Here is a 14,686-nt window from a genome sequence, read left to right as displayed (position 1 = left end):
AGATGTGGATGATACAGAGCCTGACCGATTAATCAGCCAGCCGATAATATCGGCCAGTATTTGTTTAGCAAGTGACTATTGGTAATTTTATCACAGATATCCGCCGATATAACTAAATTTATATGCCTGATAAGTATAATTTAATTTGAGTTTTATTGTATTATACTAGCAGTCCTCTTTCACCAGCAGAGTGTGCTACATGGCTTGAAACAAGCATTTTCACCCTCCAGAGTGTCAAGCGGTTACGTGCAACGTATGTGCGCAGTTACTTTCCGATTGAGTGGCCATCTTGTCTTCATTATAAATAACAAGTGTTTCATCCACAGTTGAGTGTTCAAGAAATAAATGTGTTTATCTATATCTATCTATCTCTACATATTTCATAGATCTAATAAAGATATCGGCTAATATATCGGTATCAGATTTTTTTTCCTTCCCAATATCGATATCGGCCTCAAAAATCTGGTATCAGTCGGGCCCTAGTTTGTCTAATGATGTTTGTGCAGTTCCCTTGAAATGTCTTGACTTTTTCTTGGAATCACCGGTTCATTGTGTTACATGAAGGAAAAAAATTGTCCAGAGTGAAAAGCCTATCTCCTTCTGTGACAAGGTCAGGCTTGTTTATGCGTCATCATTTTGTCATCTAGCTCTTTCCTGTTATGTGTCCTTAAGAGTGGCCAGATTTTTATTTTTTTCTGCTTGAGGGCCACGGTGATGCGAAAGGCATCTCAGCCCAGAGGGGAGGTGACATCGTCAGGTCAGTGTTTCTGTCTCTCCCTTTTCGAACAGATGTCAGTCCATGTTAGAGTGACTGGGGAGAGAGGTTGATGGGCTAACATAAATAGCTATCAAAATATCACTTCATATAAGACCTCAATGTGAATCCTAAATATATCTAAAAGCAGGAAACCTTCCTTACACAAACGTGATTTAACTGCAGATTTGACAAAACACTTCATAGTCACTGACAGAAAACATACGACTGCAAACAAATACCAAATCTAAGAAAGCGAGACAGAGGAGCCCAAGCTTGGTGTTAACACTAAATCACTGTGAGTGATTATGGAGCCAAAGAACATCACAGAGAGGAATGATACAACACACTACCAGCCATAAACATACAAAAAGAATATGCACATACATATGCAAGCAAGCATCAATATGTATGTGCAACAAGTCCAAACAAATCACTGGACAAACACACATTAGTCACAAAACAATTCTAGGAAAAGGATGGAGATTCCAACTTCTATCAGTGTATTTTACGATATTTTATCATCTCCTAAACAACAATTCACAATATATTAGTTCTTACAATTTTGCTGTGGTATGCTGAGTATATTGTAAAGGCTTAATATGTGACATTATGACCTATTTAAACATATGGTGAAGTCAAACCCCCTCTGGGTTGGTTGTTCTCGGCTCTGTTCACACTTACAGGACGGCTCTTCCTCCAGTTTGTTTGTTTCACTCAGAGGCTCAAATGTTACATGCATGTTATTTTTCTTCACATGGACCCCTCCCTCTTCAACACTTGGGTGAAGACTGTTGTTGCAAGAGAACAACAGGAGGAGAACCAAAATACTTTCTAAACTGGAGAGAATATTTTTCTTGGCCTAAAAAGACAACAAAAATGGAATCACCAATGAGATGATAGAGCAGCTACTAGTCGTCTTTTTATGGATGTAAAGGGCAACAATGAGAAGCTTATAGTTTAAAGGTGAAACAAAAAAAAACAAAAAAAGTCATGAGAGAGTTTAATCAGTTTAATACATTCATTTAATGATTTTATTTGACCAGATGAAGTGTTAATTTGGAGGGGGATCGTCCCTCTGCGCTGAATCTTCTCCGACGTCGTCGGCCATGTTGGCTGCTTCACTTTCATCCACCTTGCGACACGACGCTCACAGAAGACGCCTCTTTGCCACACTCCAGTCTCTTGTCTCTGTCTTCTTTTTTTATATATCATCTTAGATGTCATGGGAAATTTGAAGTGTGCAAGGAATTACTGAAGACAATTTTTCAAAAGTATTTTTGAAAAACTAAAACGGTTGTCTTCACTGAAGCCTTTAGCTCACGTTGACTGAGATAAAATACACATTATTCTCTCAGCTTTCCTCTTACCTGTAACATGCCTTTGACTTGATCTTACACAGATTATTAACTCCATGTATACATTTTATTATTAGTTGTTCAGTTTTATTCACCTCATACCAAGAATTTCTTGTCTTTTTTCATCACATTTTTATTAAAATATGATTTAATTTCTTATTTACGCTTTCCATGTTCTAACTTCATTAACTTTAATCTTTTGGGTTTGACGCTCATTGTTTGCACAAACTTCAATACTTTAGTAAGAATCAAAGGATATCAATACTTGCTTTGATACCACGGGAAACAAAATTCATACACACCCAATGTTGGGTAGTTTCTAAATTGTCTTTATTTAACAAAGTCAGACACACTCCTGTAATTTCCTCTCCTCTTCTGTCCGTCTGTTTATAACAGACTGAAACACAACCGAACACCAAAAGGAAACGTAAACGTCGGTATTAATTGACTTGTGAACTTGATTGGACCACAGCCGCTCTCTCTCGCTCTCTCTCTCTCTCTCTCTCTCTCTCGTGGCGGCTTTAGGTTAAAATATGTTTGATGTTGTGTCGTTCATTCAAAAGCTTTGGTATTAAAAAGTCATGAGGCAGTTTGATCAATTGAATAGATTAATTTATTTGATTGTATTTTATTTGACCAGATTGTTAAGTGACAATTAAAAGTGTCCAGTTGACCTAGAAGCTGCATGTTTTTGGATTGTGGGAGGAAACCGGAGTCCTCCGGTGGAAACCCACGCAGTCACGGGGAGGACATGCAAACTCCACACAGACAGGGTGAAATGTCTGCTGTGAGGCCGCGGTGCTAACCACCGAGCCGCCGTGCTGCCCTGTGAAGCTCTGTGAAGTTTTTTAGGCTGGCTACAAACTAGACACTTGGGCCCCTGCAAAGGCTGGGAGGGGGCGTGGCCTGATTTGAAGCTTGTAGCAAACAATTATTTGTCCCAAGAAATACCTACTGCAAATGATGACCGGTGTGTGGTCTGGCAGGATACTCTAGTGTGTGTGCTCAGTGGATTATAATGATTAAAAAAATGGTTGAAACTGTCCTTACGTCTGTGGCCTCCAACATTTTCAAAATGTGTTAAGATTTGAAAACCGTCTAGTGTGTAGCCAGCCTTACAGAGCATTTAACGCACTGCGGAAAAAAAACTTCACAGAGTTTCGCTACTTACCTCGTTTATCCTATGACGCCGACTCGGTTGCAGAAGAATTTCTTCTTGAACCAGGATTTAAACCGCTGGAAGCAATTCTTCTTCTTTTCCTTTTCCTTGCTGTCGTCATCTGGGGATGATGGCGTCTCGGTGTCCTTGCTGTCCAGATTAAACACACAAACACAAACACACACAGTAAGAGTATTATTCTTTTTACTGTCATCACAACTTAAAGGAAGAATGTGTCACATTTTGATGCACTTAAATGATCATATAAAGGAGTTTGAAGTGCTTTATTTTATCTGTTCAAAGGTTCCTCTCCCTCCTCTCACCTGATTGATGTGTCCTCTTTCTCTAGCTGCAGCATGTTCTTGGTTGCTGCAGGTCGGACACGGATCACACCCAATGGAAAAACGTTTCTGGTCACCTTGATCGCAGTCTTCTTCTTCCTGTTGTGTTCAAACATCAAATGTTCACAGATGAAATGGTCTTGCGCTAATTCAGTCACTTCTTTAGCGCAGCTAATTTTGGCCTCATGTTACATTCATCACAGGATTATTTGTGTTCATATTCATAGACTGTATAAAAACATAAATGCAGTCTCAGTGACCATTAGTTTCTGAAGAGGCATTATGAAGACAAACGATGGCGGTCACCATATTGGAAACACTGTGTTTTTGGACCAAACGGTTCTGGGGACTTTTTGAAGAGGAACTGTCCACTAGGGAGTTCCCCGAGAACTACACACCATGGGGCCTTTTTTTTCTGTCTGCATTCGCACCCCCATGGTGCGAATGCAGTAGACTATTTCCTCACGACTGTTAGACCGTCTGCTCAAAGCAGAACCTAATGAACACATACTTACTGGGAGCAACGGTGAGACTGGGTGATGAAGGGGTGATGGAGGACTTCATCGGGTGTGATCCTCTTATTCTGGTCCATCTGCAGCATGGCCTTCATCAGCTCGATGCACTGCTCGTGTTCTGCAGCGTCAGCTCTGTTCATTCTGACCTAGTTGTGAAAAACAAGGATCAAGTCCACCATCATCAAGTCATCATCCTGATCATCCATAAAAACCGAAAACTGACAGTGACTTTGACAGATGATTCCCACTTTACCTGTTTTAGATCATCTATAGATGAGAACATGGGTCTCCTGAGGACTTTAGGAATGTTCCTTTTCCAGTACTCCTTAGGCGTCTGAAAGAAGGTTCAGTGTGTTCATATGAATGTTTCTCTTCCTAAATCTAACTAGGGTGAACATCCGTCAATAAACAAGTTTTATTTATGCACACATTATAGTATATTTCATCTTGTGCTCAAGGTAATTTCTACTCTTGATACGCTAATGCAGCAAACATTTAACAGCTTTTTCTGCAGAACAATTTTTAATCTCAATCCAAACCTGAATGCTAATGTTAGCTGTTGTTGGTAGCTAAGTGTTGTTGAACATTGTCTTATTCAGTAAGACTCTAAAGTAAAAAAAAAAAAAAAAAAAGAAACAACCTGTGGTACCTTGATTTTCCAGCTGTTGGACTTTGTCTTCTTAAAAAAAACATGTGTCGTTTGTCCTTCGTTTAGAACTTTGTCGGGCGGCTGACCCAGGAGTTTAATCATGAACCGCAGCTGGAGATAAAACACATCGACACGTCAACAACAAGAACACTTCCTATTTGGTCTACATGCTAATGCTAATAATACTACTACCACTAAAACCACATTATGTCCCCCTGTCATCCTGAACATATATTTGAAAAAAAGTTATCTTCCCGACTACATGTTCGGTTAATCCCTCAGTTGTAGATTTGATCAATTGCTGTGTGAGTGCATTAATGTTAGCTACAAGCTAAACCCAGGGTTGAGGAGTGTATCCATGAGTCCTGTGTTTTACCCTCAGCTCAATAACATCTTACATTTCAATTGCATTACAAGGGTTCAATATATGTTTTCCCATAAGACAATGTTGAAATGACCCATCTTAATACTGTACTTATTGGAACCTTAAACCTCAAAACTGTTATCAAAAGGATTCAAGCTTTAGTAATTGACTTACTGTGTCGTATTCACTGGTGTCGTCAAACAGGAGATCACTGAAGAGCATAAAGAATAATAGGCATCCAACAGACCACATGTCGATGGCCTCCGAAAATGGAAGCCCCAGAATAATCTCTGGAGCCCTAATTGTTGAAGAAAACATGTTAGTATCAATAACACTGTAATATTCCAAGCAGTGAAAATAAAAACAGAAATTTAGCAAACAATGGATTTTTCCTCATTGGGAACAAATGACATAGTACACTGAGTCATAATCAGCATCATTTTGGATCTTACCTAAAGGAAAGGGTTTGCAAATCCATGCCCTGCTCGGCCATAGATTTGTGTATGGCCAAGCCAAAGTCTATGAGCTTGACTCTTAAGGGTCTTTTGAGGTCCACTAGCATGATGTTGTCCGGTTTTATGTCCGTGTGGATCACCCCGATGCTCTTCAGTGCGTTAAGCGCTGTGGCCACCTGTAAGCACAATACATGTCAGAGACTGAAACAAGGTTTAAAAGACAGTTACCTGTGCTTTTCATCTGATGCTGCTGAATTCATACCTGTTTGATTATGGTCCTAATTTTAGGTAACTTCTTAGTATGGAGGCCGTTGGTGAGAATGTGGTCCTCTAGGCTCATTTCCAGACTCTCGAAGACGAGCGCCTCGCCATGCCTCATGCTAAAACATTTGTGGAACTTGACGATGCTGTGCTGGTCCAGTTTTTTGGTCATTAACATTTGTAGTATGGCCACCTGGAGAAGGGATTTAACAACAAGATGTTCACCAAAGTTAAAATCTTTACAAATGTAAACGTCAGGAAAGACAAGGGCTTATGGAAGAACTTTAGATGGCAAGGAAACTTTTTTGCAACATCGGCATTTGAACGGGTTTGAAAGGTATTCTTTACTTCTGTTGGGGACATTTGACTTTGAGTGGTCATAAGACTAGAAAAGGGCTTCATAAGTACAGGCCATTAACATTTACGACAAGTCAAGTACTTTCCCAACTTAACAGAGACATGTTTTTAAGGTTTAGGAACCAAAACGACTCTGTAAAGTTTAGGAAAACATAACGGTTTGGGCTGGAATACCAATATTCACCTGGGTCGCACAGGCAATTTTATTTTCAAACCTAAAGCCCCAAAAGCTGCTTTTAAACTTTTAAATAGTGCTTGGTCTAGTTAAGGAAAAGATCCTGGGTTTAGTTTACATATTTAGAAAAAATTGGCAAGTTCATTAACAGTATGGATCTCTTGGGTGATCTTGTGTTCGATTAATCAACCCACCCTGAAATCTCTTGAGGTTTTTTTACTTACTCTTGCTTCACAAGAAGCTGCTTGAATTGTGGGAGTATTTTAGTGAAGACCGTCTATAGTTGTGCTTTAAACTCACTCCAGATTACTGCGTAATTATGAATTTCAAACATTTATATAAAACACTGTCGCGTTTGTGAAAATTAGCAAACGTTAGTGTTCTAGGGTTAAAAGCTTTCATTATTTGTGTATTACTTGACAGGAGTTAGGTAATGTAACATGTGTTTGCCCTTGAGATCACTAAATATACAGTAGCTTATTTGATGCACATGCTTTAAAAGTCAAATCTTTATTTTAAGTTGTGAACTTCAAAATCTACCAAATGTCTCACCTCCTTTCTGCAGCACTGTTTGAATCTGGGGATTTTTACAGCCACCACATTGTTCGTGTCCGTGTCCAAACACCTTAAAACTTTCCCGAAGCCGCCCTCTCCCATGATTTCCAGGATCTTATATTTAGCTGGCAGATTGTAGGGGTTATTCTGAGTCGGAGCTGATGGTCTTTGCATTGACTGACTGAGGCCCACGTTTCTTTTGGTGCACATCTAAAAAGAAATTAGAGAAAATGAGAACCAAGGTAAAGTCAGTTAGATTCCTGTTTAATTGTCATCATCACCGTGAAAAAAAAACCTGTTTGTCTTCAACACAAAGATGATTTATTTCTTAGCTCTGAAGCAGAGAAAGAAACAATCTCATGTAATCTTAATATTGCACATTACTTCTCTCTGTCCAACTCCAGATTTGAATCAACCAAGCTCAGAATCATAGCGCCATCACGGAGCAATAAAGGGTCACTTACCTTGATCAGAGTGATTGATTTACTTTCCAATAGTTGAGATGACTTGTTGGAAAACTCGAAGCTTGTGGTTTGTGCAACTGCTACAAGAGAAATGAGCAGACTGTGACTCACCTTTCTTCCAGAACTTTTCATGATTCTAAAAGTCATTGTGAGGTGGCGATGGCAGCTCTCATTCCAAATCAAATGTTCCCACGGCAACAAGTGCTTTGATGTAATGCTCCACATTCTATTATCTGGGAGAGTCAGCAATAACAGGGATTGTGTCTGAAATCACTCACTCATTCTCTACTCACTAAATAATGAGTTATATGCAGTGGACTATATAGTGCACTCATTCGGCAAAATCAAAAAAAACATTTCAGACACTACTCACTCAGTTGTCGGCCGCCGACTTTGTTATTCACTTTAACTGTGAATAACAGCATGAGTTTCACTTCTATTATACTGAGTCTATTTTCCCCAAAAAGTTTTAATAAAGAAAAAAACAAATTAAATAAATGTTGAATTTTTTAACAAATAATGAAACATATTTTCGCACCATATTTTTTTGCTTTTTTGTGTTTAGAGAATCTGGTCTCGTGTCTGTCATCATTATTAGGAGATCATAGGTTTCAGTAAAAATGCCCCAAATCTGAACTTGTTGTGTTTCTGTGTTCATGCTGGTTGCTCCTGTTGTCTATGTGGGAGCAGGTGAGTCAAACGCCACTCTCCGCTCAAAGAAATCTTTGAACCGCAATGCTTGATGGTATATATTGCTTGGATATTGACCATCGGTTGCACACTTCTTCTCACAATGCATTGTGGGATACAATGACAGGACAGGGTATGATCATGGTCACTCAGAACTCAGGATTGGGATTCAAAAGGGCAGCAGCGTCGTTATTTTGCATCAATGCCACTGCAGGAAGATGCTGAGGTGACTTAACTACGATGCATCGAAAGGGATTAAATAGCATGCAATTTTCATAAACGTAAAGCAACGTTGCATCAGGATATCTGTTTTTTTCCAGCTTAGAGGACTTTTAAGAAGTGGGTTGATATCTTTGTAGGCGCATCTGGCTGCAGCATCATTCAACCTTTTGGATGTTAAAATTCAGAACATCCTCAGCTGTGTGTTAGGAGTGACAATGTCCTCTCCTTCCTTTCTGTGAATGAGCTGTTCGGTATTCATGTCATCTCTCCTGTTGGCTCGGTACACATCAGCATCCTTATTTCCTTCCTCAACTCCCCTTTGGGTGCCCAGAAAATGTAGTGTTTGGGTTTGAATGCAGGCAGGAATGAGTGTCATCCATTTTCTGTAAAGATGGTGATAGATTAGAGAGGAGATAAATGGATGAAGCCACTGGACATGGGTACGTTTTTTTAAAACCACATGCTTGCTTCTCTATTTGACTCCAATCTGAAGAAAAATGTGGAAAAGTCCAGTCAAAGGCTGTTTAGCCACGGGGAGATATAAAGAGAGCTTTGTTAACTGGTTGGCATTAGTTTTATTATATCATTAAATCTAATCGAAAAATGGACAAACTTCAGTCAATTATTTCTATAGAGAGTTCAGTTGTGGATTAGTGAATTAAAACAATTTATGTAGTTATTGTACTGTCCAATAGATATGTTTGAAAGTCTGCGAATAACAAAATGACCACAAAACTGCTTGGAATCATGTAATTATCGTGCAAGGGCCAAACTGTTGAAGTATTTTTCCTTATTTAATGGCCAAGACTGGGTGAATATAAAAGTTAACATGTGGATTTCTTTTCATACATGTGTATTCTTTTGGGTCAATTTAACTCCAGGCTTTATTTAGCTACATGATATATTAATGGAAAAAAGAAATACCAACATATCACACACGTCTACATGAAATTTCCCTCCTAACTTCATGACTTGTTATTTTCTCTCTCTATGTTCTCCCTCAATTAAAAATCCACTCAGTAAGTCAGGCATGTTTGGTCACAGAAAAAAGGGGAATGTGTCTGACAGTTTGGGTGATGTAGGAGAGAACCAGCGGTGGACTGCATGGAACAAATGTAAAGTTATATAAATAAATTGTGCTGTGGATCAGTTGGTAGAGTCATTGTCTCTGAACCGGAAGGTCGAGGGTTCGATCCCCAGCTCCTGCGCCAACGTTTCTGTTATGTCCTTGGGCAAGACACTTAACCCCGAATTGCTTCGTATGAGGTGTATTTATGCGTATGTATGATTAGTTACTTCTGATGGTCTCACTACATAGCGACCACTGCCATCAGTGTGTGAATGGTTAGGTTTAACCTGTGATGTAAAAGCACTTTGAGTAGTCAGAAGACTAGCAAAACGCTACAAGCTCAAGTCCATTTATCATTTACCATGTTGTAATGAGTGAAAAAATACAGAATGATTTGATAGATTGTAATAAATTAAATAAGGCTTTTGAATCTGCAAGATTAGGTGGTGTTTGTTTAACTTCTTCAGATTTGTCAGGATCTCTGTGTTGTTGCTGACTTACCCCGCCACAAAATGAACCATAACTCAACCAGTAAGAGGTTGTGCATTTTAGGGCACTATTATAAGCAGATTAACTAATCAACTTTGGTTATCTGGTGAGTATTTCATTAAGAAGCATGTTTTATGATCAATGAAGTTAAATAATTAACAGTGTGTGTGTGTGTGTGTGTGTGTATGTGTGAAAAGGTAATTAAGGAAACATGTCGCGCATTGCAACAGTGTTGCTCATTGATTTATTTTTAAAAGCTTTTTGGACATCAATGATCTTTGGTCTCTTTGTATAAAAAATGTTATTTGGCCTGTTTTTTGGCTGGACATATTGTTTATGCTTGGCACAATAATAAAAAAAAAACAATCTATGAATTCAGAGGGTTATTGTCTTGTCATTGGAATTTTTGTCAGCCTTGTAAGTGAAAGTTAAAGCTGTGCATCTAAAACATGAAATGATGTAAAGTGAAGGGATGTTATTGCCTTTTATATTCCCGCTCTGCTACACTTAAAATAAATGGTGGCGACTTTGTTCACCATTTTACTTTTTGTGTAAGGTTTCCACCAAAATGAGATTTGAATTTAGTCATACCTCAGTAAATATGAACCGCACACGGGTACCACAGCTCAGTCTAGCATACATGGCTCCACAAAGTCCTGTTTATGGTTAATGGAGCAGCTGCAGCAGCTTTTCTCTCTTATTTCAGGCTTTAGAAACGAATAGTACAGACTCATAAAACAGGACGGAGCTGTCCCAAGGCTCACAAATAATGTACGCTTTTTATTCAAATGGAAGACATTTTCTATCAGGCCTTGAAATAGCTGCTGCATTGTGTTTATACAAAAGGGGAGAAATATTATTCGGGGGCTATTCCTCATGTTTGGCCCACTGGGTTTTTTCTAGCATTGTCCCTCTGAATCATGGGAAATAATCGAGAAGATGACGTACATAGATTGCTTTTTTTAAATGGGAATCTAGGCCGGTCAGTCCATCACTTTGGTCCAGACTAATATTTATAAAAATACAGTTGGAATTTAGATGTAAATTGTTGCAGATATATTTATATGTCAGAGGGCTTTAATACTACTGAAATGTGCGGATCTCCTGACTTTCCTTATGGCGATGATGGCTTTTTAGTAAAATGTCTTGACAACTTTCCAAAAGAATGGTAAAATTCAACGCTATTGTATATGACAATATGTGCATGCACATATTTAATATAACATTTTTCCTGTAAGGATTCAGGAAAGTAAGACAGCACAGAAAGGACAGATGGTACTGTGTGCAGAAGTTCCAGTCAGGGATATAAAAGCAGCAGGCCTCCGTGAAGAAAAAAACAGTTCTCGTAATGCCCACAGTTCAGTGACTGCGGACAAACACAACAAACAATATGCAGACTCCATGAACAAAGTGCTGCAGCAACTCGGAAAGCACACATTACGACTTGAACTTTTCAAACCACTGCATCTGCCCTTTGCAAATGTCTGTGTGTACATCAGTGCCCCCACACTTTCACAGTGAATTAAATACTTCAAACAGATCAAACACAGACTCGGACTAATACCTGCAGTTGAAGTTTACGTTGCGATGGAGAGATAAAACTTACTGGAAGACGCTGACGTATTTTGATGTGTGGCTGTTAAGAGTTTCAGGACTGCAGCAGACTCGCTTCATTACCAGCTGAAGATGTAATGAGCCGGTGTGAGCAGGTCTGACCTGACTTGTACTCAGAGCTGTCAAAATAGTGTTAAGACATTCATGCAGATATGTGTCATATATGGAACAATGCAGAAGTTTCAACCTATAAAGACTGTATAAACAGCTTCTCTACTGCAGTAACACTAGTGGCAAAGAAGTAAACACCTCAGTTTTATATATATTGGGTGATGTACAGATCTCTGCAGAGAGAAACGAAAGTGCTATTTTACCTGAAGTTATGGTAGGGGAAACAACAAACACTAAGTGATGTAGTGGGGGAGTATGAACTTCTGTTCAACCCACTGCTAGCTTAAACATGTTGCACAGATTCAGCGTTGCTCAGTCACACTAGAGTACGACAGACATTTGCTGTCAGGGAAACTTAAATCTGACCTCCCTGGTTTCTCTGGTCACTGCTGCCTGTTAGCGCTGAAAAAAAACTCAATGTGAGATATGTTTCCCATTGACACTTTGCATTAACCTCTCTCAGTAGCTAAGTTAACGGTTTCAACACAAAGCCAGCAAGTGTAAGTGCTGAATGAAGTGTCATACTGAAGGAATGAAACTTTAACGCAGATTTTCAAACCAAAATAATATCAATCTTAGCACCACCCTCCACTCATGTCTCCACACTTTCCATGCCCCTCCCTTCCTGTTTCACCAGCAAGTTTCTATAAGATGGAAGGTGAGAGTTTCTTTGAGATGCCATGTTTTGCTAGCAGTTAAAAAACTGTGCATTGTTTTTGTTATACCCCCCCCCCCCCCCCGATTTCTGGCTATGTCCACTGTCCTATCTCTACATTAAAGGCACAAAAAGCCAATAAATAAATCTTAAAAAAAAAAGAAGTTGTATAAAGAAATGAGAGTTCTATCACTTTTGCCCATGATTTATTTTCCCTTATCTCCCTCTACTGACAAAAACTTAACTTTTAAAATGAACATAACACACGATACCTTCCTATAATTCTGATTTCCACCGGGACAGAAATGATCTCAGCTTACTTTCACTCTAAACTGCACAATCATGCAGAAGCTGTAAATGGAAAACTCAGTTATTATTCAGCGCAAACACGCACAGCTTACTTGAGCTTTGCCTGATGGGGGAATTGGGGTTGACAGCATTATTAATGAAGGCTGAGCATACTTAAGAGTCTGACAGAGGTGTGGGATAATGGATAGCAGAGGGCGAAAGTGATGAGTCTCGGGTTAAGAGCCTGCAGGAATGTTAAGATAACTTTGGCGGATAGTTGTAACCAAAGAACCTTCCAGTACCTGTTTCTGTTTTTTTTACATACATTTTGGGATGTGGATTGAAATATTGATAATAGCTGTCATTGCTTTTATCTGATCTGTTTCCATCTGGAGAATAAGTATGAAGTAGTACATTGTTACTTTAACTCTTGTTAGGTATTGCTAAGGTGGATTGCATCATAATTGTCATTAATGCAACAATGACTGGTGGCTGTATAAATGATTACAAGACCAAAGGAAGTTATGTGATAATATAAAGAGTAAGAAAAACCATAAAAGGAGGAGTAAAATGGAATAATCAGACGTACTGCTTACACGATCCTCACCTGAAAAATAAATTAATACTTTAAACTCTTTTTAAAAGCTGTAACTCTCTGGTAATACCATGGACGAGTACCGGAAAAAGTATTTGCATGTTAGACCTCTGTGAAAAGAACTTTATGTTGATGGTCAAAATGTCAAACTTAAAGCTTCAAACAGTCACCCTCAAAGTGATTCCACAATCCACAGGCGTCCAGGTGGCTAACATGACCTCTAAAATAATAAGTCCATGGTTACTACTCCATGATAGTTGATCAGAAGTGAAACTGTAGTTTTGCATATCTGCCACACCATTACTAGTGCGGCTTTTTTAAAGCTAGTTAAACCTGCCTACCATTCACCTTGTTAAAAGTATTATGATGTTCCTTTTCATGCCACAGATCACTATGTAGCATTTGCTAACCTGCCTTATTAATCTTCTCTCATGAGACGCTCATTATCGCTGCCTCTCTTTACAGTTTCTCACCTCCTCTCTCCTTGTTCTCTATTTAACCTCCATCTGTCTCTTCCGTCTTATTTTAGTCTGTCATTCTTTTTTTCCCACATCTCCAGACTCCTCTTCCTTCTCACACCTTTCCCACTTCATGGTGCGTGCAGCTCCTTGAGATGTGCTTGTCAACTTTTCAGGCTCAGAAGACCTCATAAGTCCTTTAGGAATAATGTCATCAATGGCCAACCATCCGGGTAAAACGCAACTTTTCTTCTTCCCTCTCTTAAAGGCTGACATTTAAAAGAAATTTTACCTGACAACAGCATTAACGTGTTTGTGTGTGTCTGGTTAGACCTAGCCTGTGTAGGTCCAGAAGTCTATAATAATGTAAAGGGTAAGGAATCAAAGGACATTTAAGAGATTACAGCAGAGTGAGTGATGTCTGACCCCGATTCCCTCCACTCATGCAGACATTTGGACGCCTTAAACTTTCTGGATTGTCTGAACTAAAGTCCTGCATGTGTGTGTGTGTGTGTGAGCAGTTTGTGGGTGTGTAATAGTTTTCCCTGTGAGTTGTTAAATGTCATAGTTGAGAGTTGCTGATCAAAGCACTGCTGTCTTCTCTCTGGTTCTTTTATTGGATCTACGATCAGCAGATTCTTGGCCACTTCAAAAACAGTCAACAGAAGCACAATTAATCATTTTTTTAGCAACGTTAGCTGTGTGGGTCCATGCATGATAACGTCAATGTCAGACTGTCCACCACTTGAGTAGTATTCAGACTGATAATTTCTCATAAACAATTCGCTGATTTCTGAAACAGATACTATTAGAGAAATCCCTGAAAGCTGTAAAACTGTTTTACCAGTTTTTCGACTGGTACAGGCGAATGTCGTCCACTGTTTTCTGCAACAGGAGTGAAGTGGGAATAAAATAAATTCCATTTTCCTTATTTATACAATAAGTTGATCATCCCAAAAACATATTTTGAGGCATTCAAAGGTAGTGCAGTTGCATCATCTTGGTAAATTGCTATTTGGGTCAAACACAAAGGAAACTTTCCCCAAAAATAAAAAAATTCAAGCAACAATAACACATAATCTAGATAG

General features: G+C 39.0%; 1 protein-coding gene across 1 annotated transcript; it reads right to left on the bottom strand.

The window, feature by feature from the left end:
• Positions 1–3,288: 3,288 nt before the first annotated feature.
• On the bottom strand, positions 3,289–7,539 carry LOC132982587 (homeodomain-interacting protein kinase 2-like). Its single transcript, XM_061049137.1, has 10 exons — positions 7,519–7,539; positions 6,941–7,153; positions 5,858–6,049; positions 5,593–5,771; positions 5,315–5,438; positions 4,777–4,887; positions 4,381–4,461; positions 4,128–4,273; positions 3,595–3,711; positions 3,289–3,421 (listed from the first exon to the last, which is right to left on the bottom strand). Exons 1-10 carry the CDS (start codon positions 7,537–7,539, stop codon positions 3,289–3,291), a joined length of 1,317 nt encoding a protein of 438 aa, XP_060905120.1.
• Positions 7,540–14,686: the final 7,147 nt, after the last annotated feature.

Source organism: Labrus mixtus, chromosome 10 (assembly GCF_963584025.1).
Source record: "Labrus mixtus chromosome 10, fLabMix1.1, whole genome shotgun sequence".
NCBI classification, from domain to species: domain Eukaryota; kingdom Metazoa; phylum Chordata; class Actinopteri; order Labriformes; family Labridae; genus Labrus; species Labrus mixtus.
This window is presented reverse-complemented; position numbering and strand designations above follow the sequence as displayed.

Excerpts from the sequence above, each read along its gene's own strand:
- LOC132982587 (XM_061049137.1), bottom strand. The coding sequence starts at position 7,539 with ATGAAAAGTTCTGGAAGAAAG. Across the intron at positions 7,154-7,518 it reads TGAAAAGTTCTGGAAGAAAG|ATGTGCACCAAAAGAAACGT; the intron begins GTGAGTCACAGT and ends ATTTCTTTTTAG. Across the intron at positions 3,422-3,594 it reads AAAGAGGACACATCAATCAG|CAAGGACACCGAGACGCCAT; the intron begins GTGAGAGGAGGG and ends TAATCTGGACAG.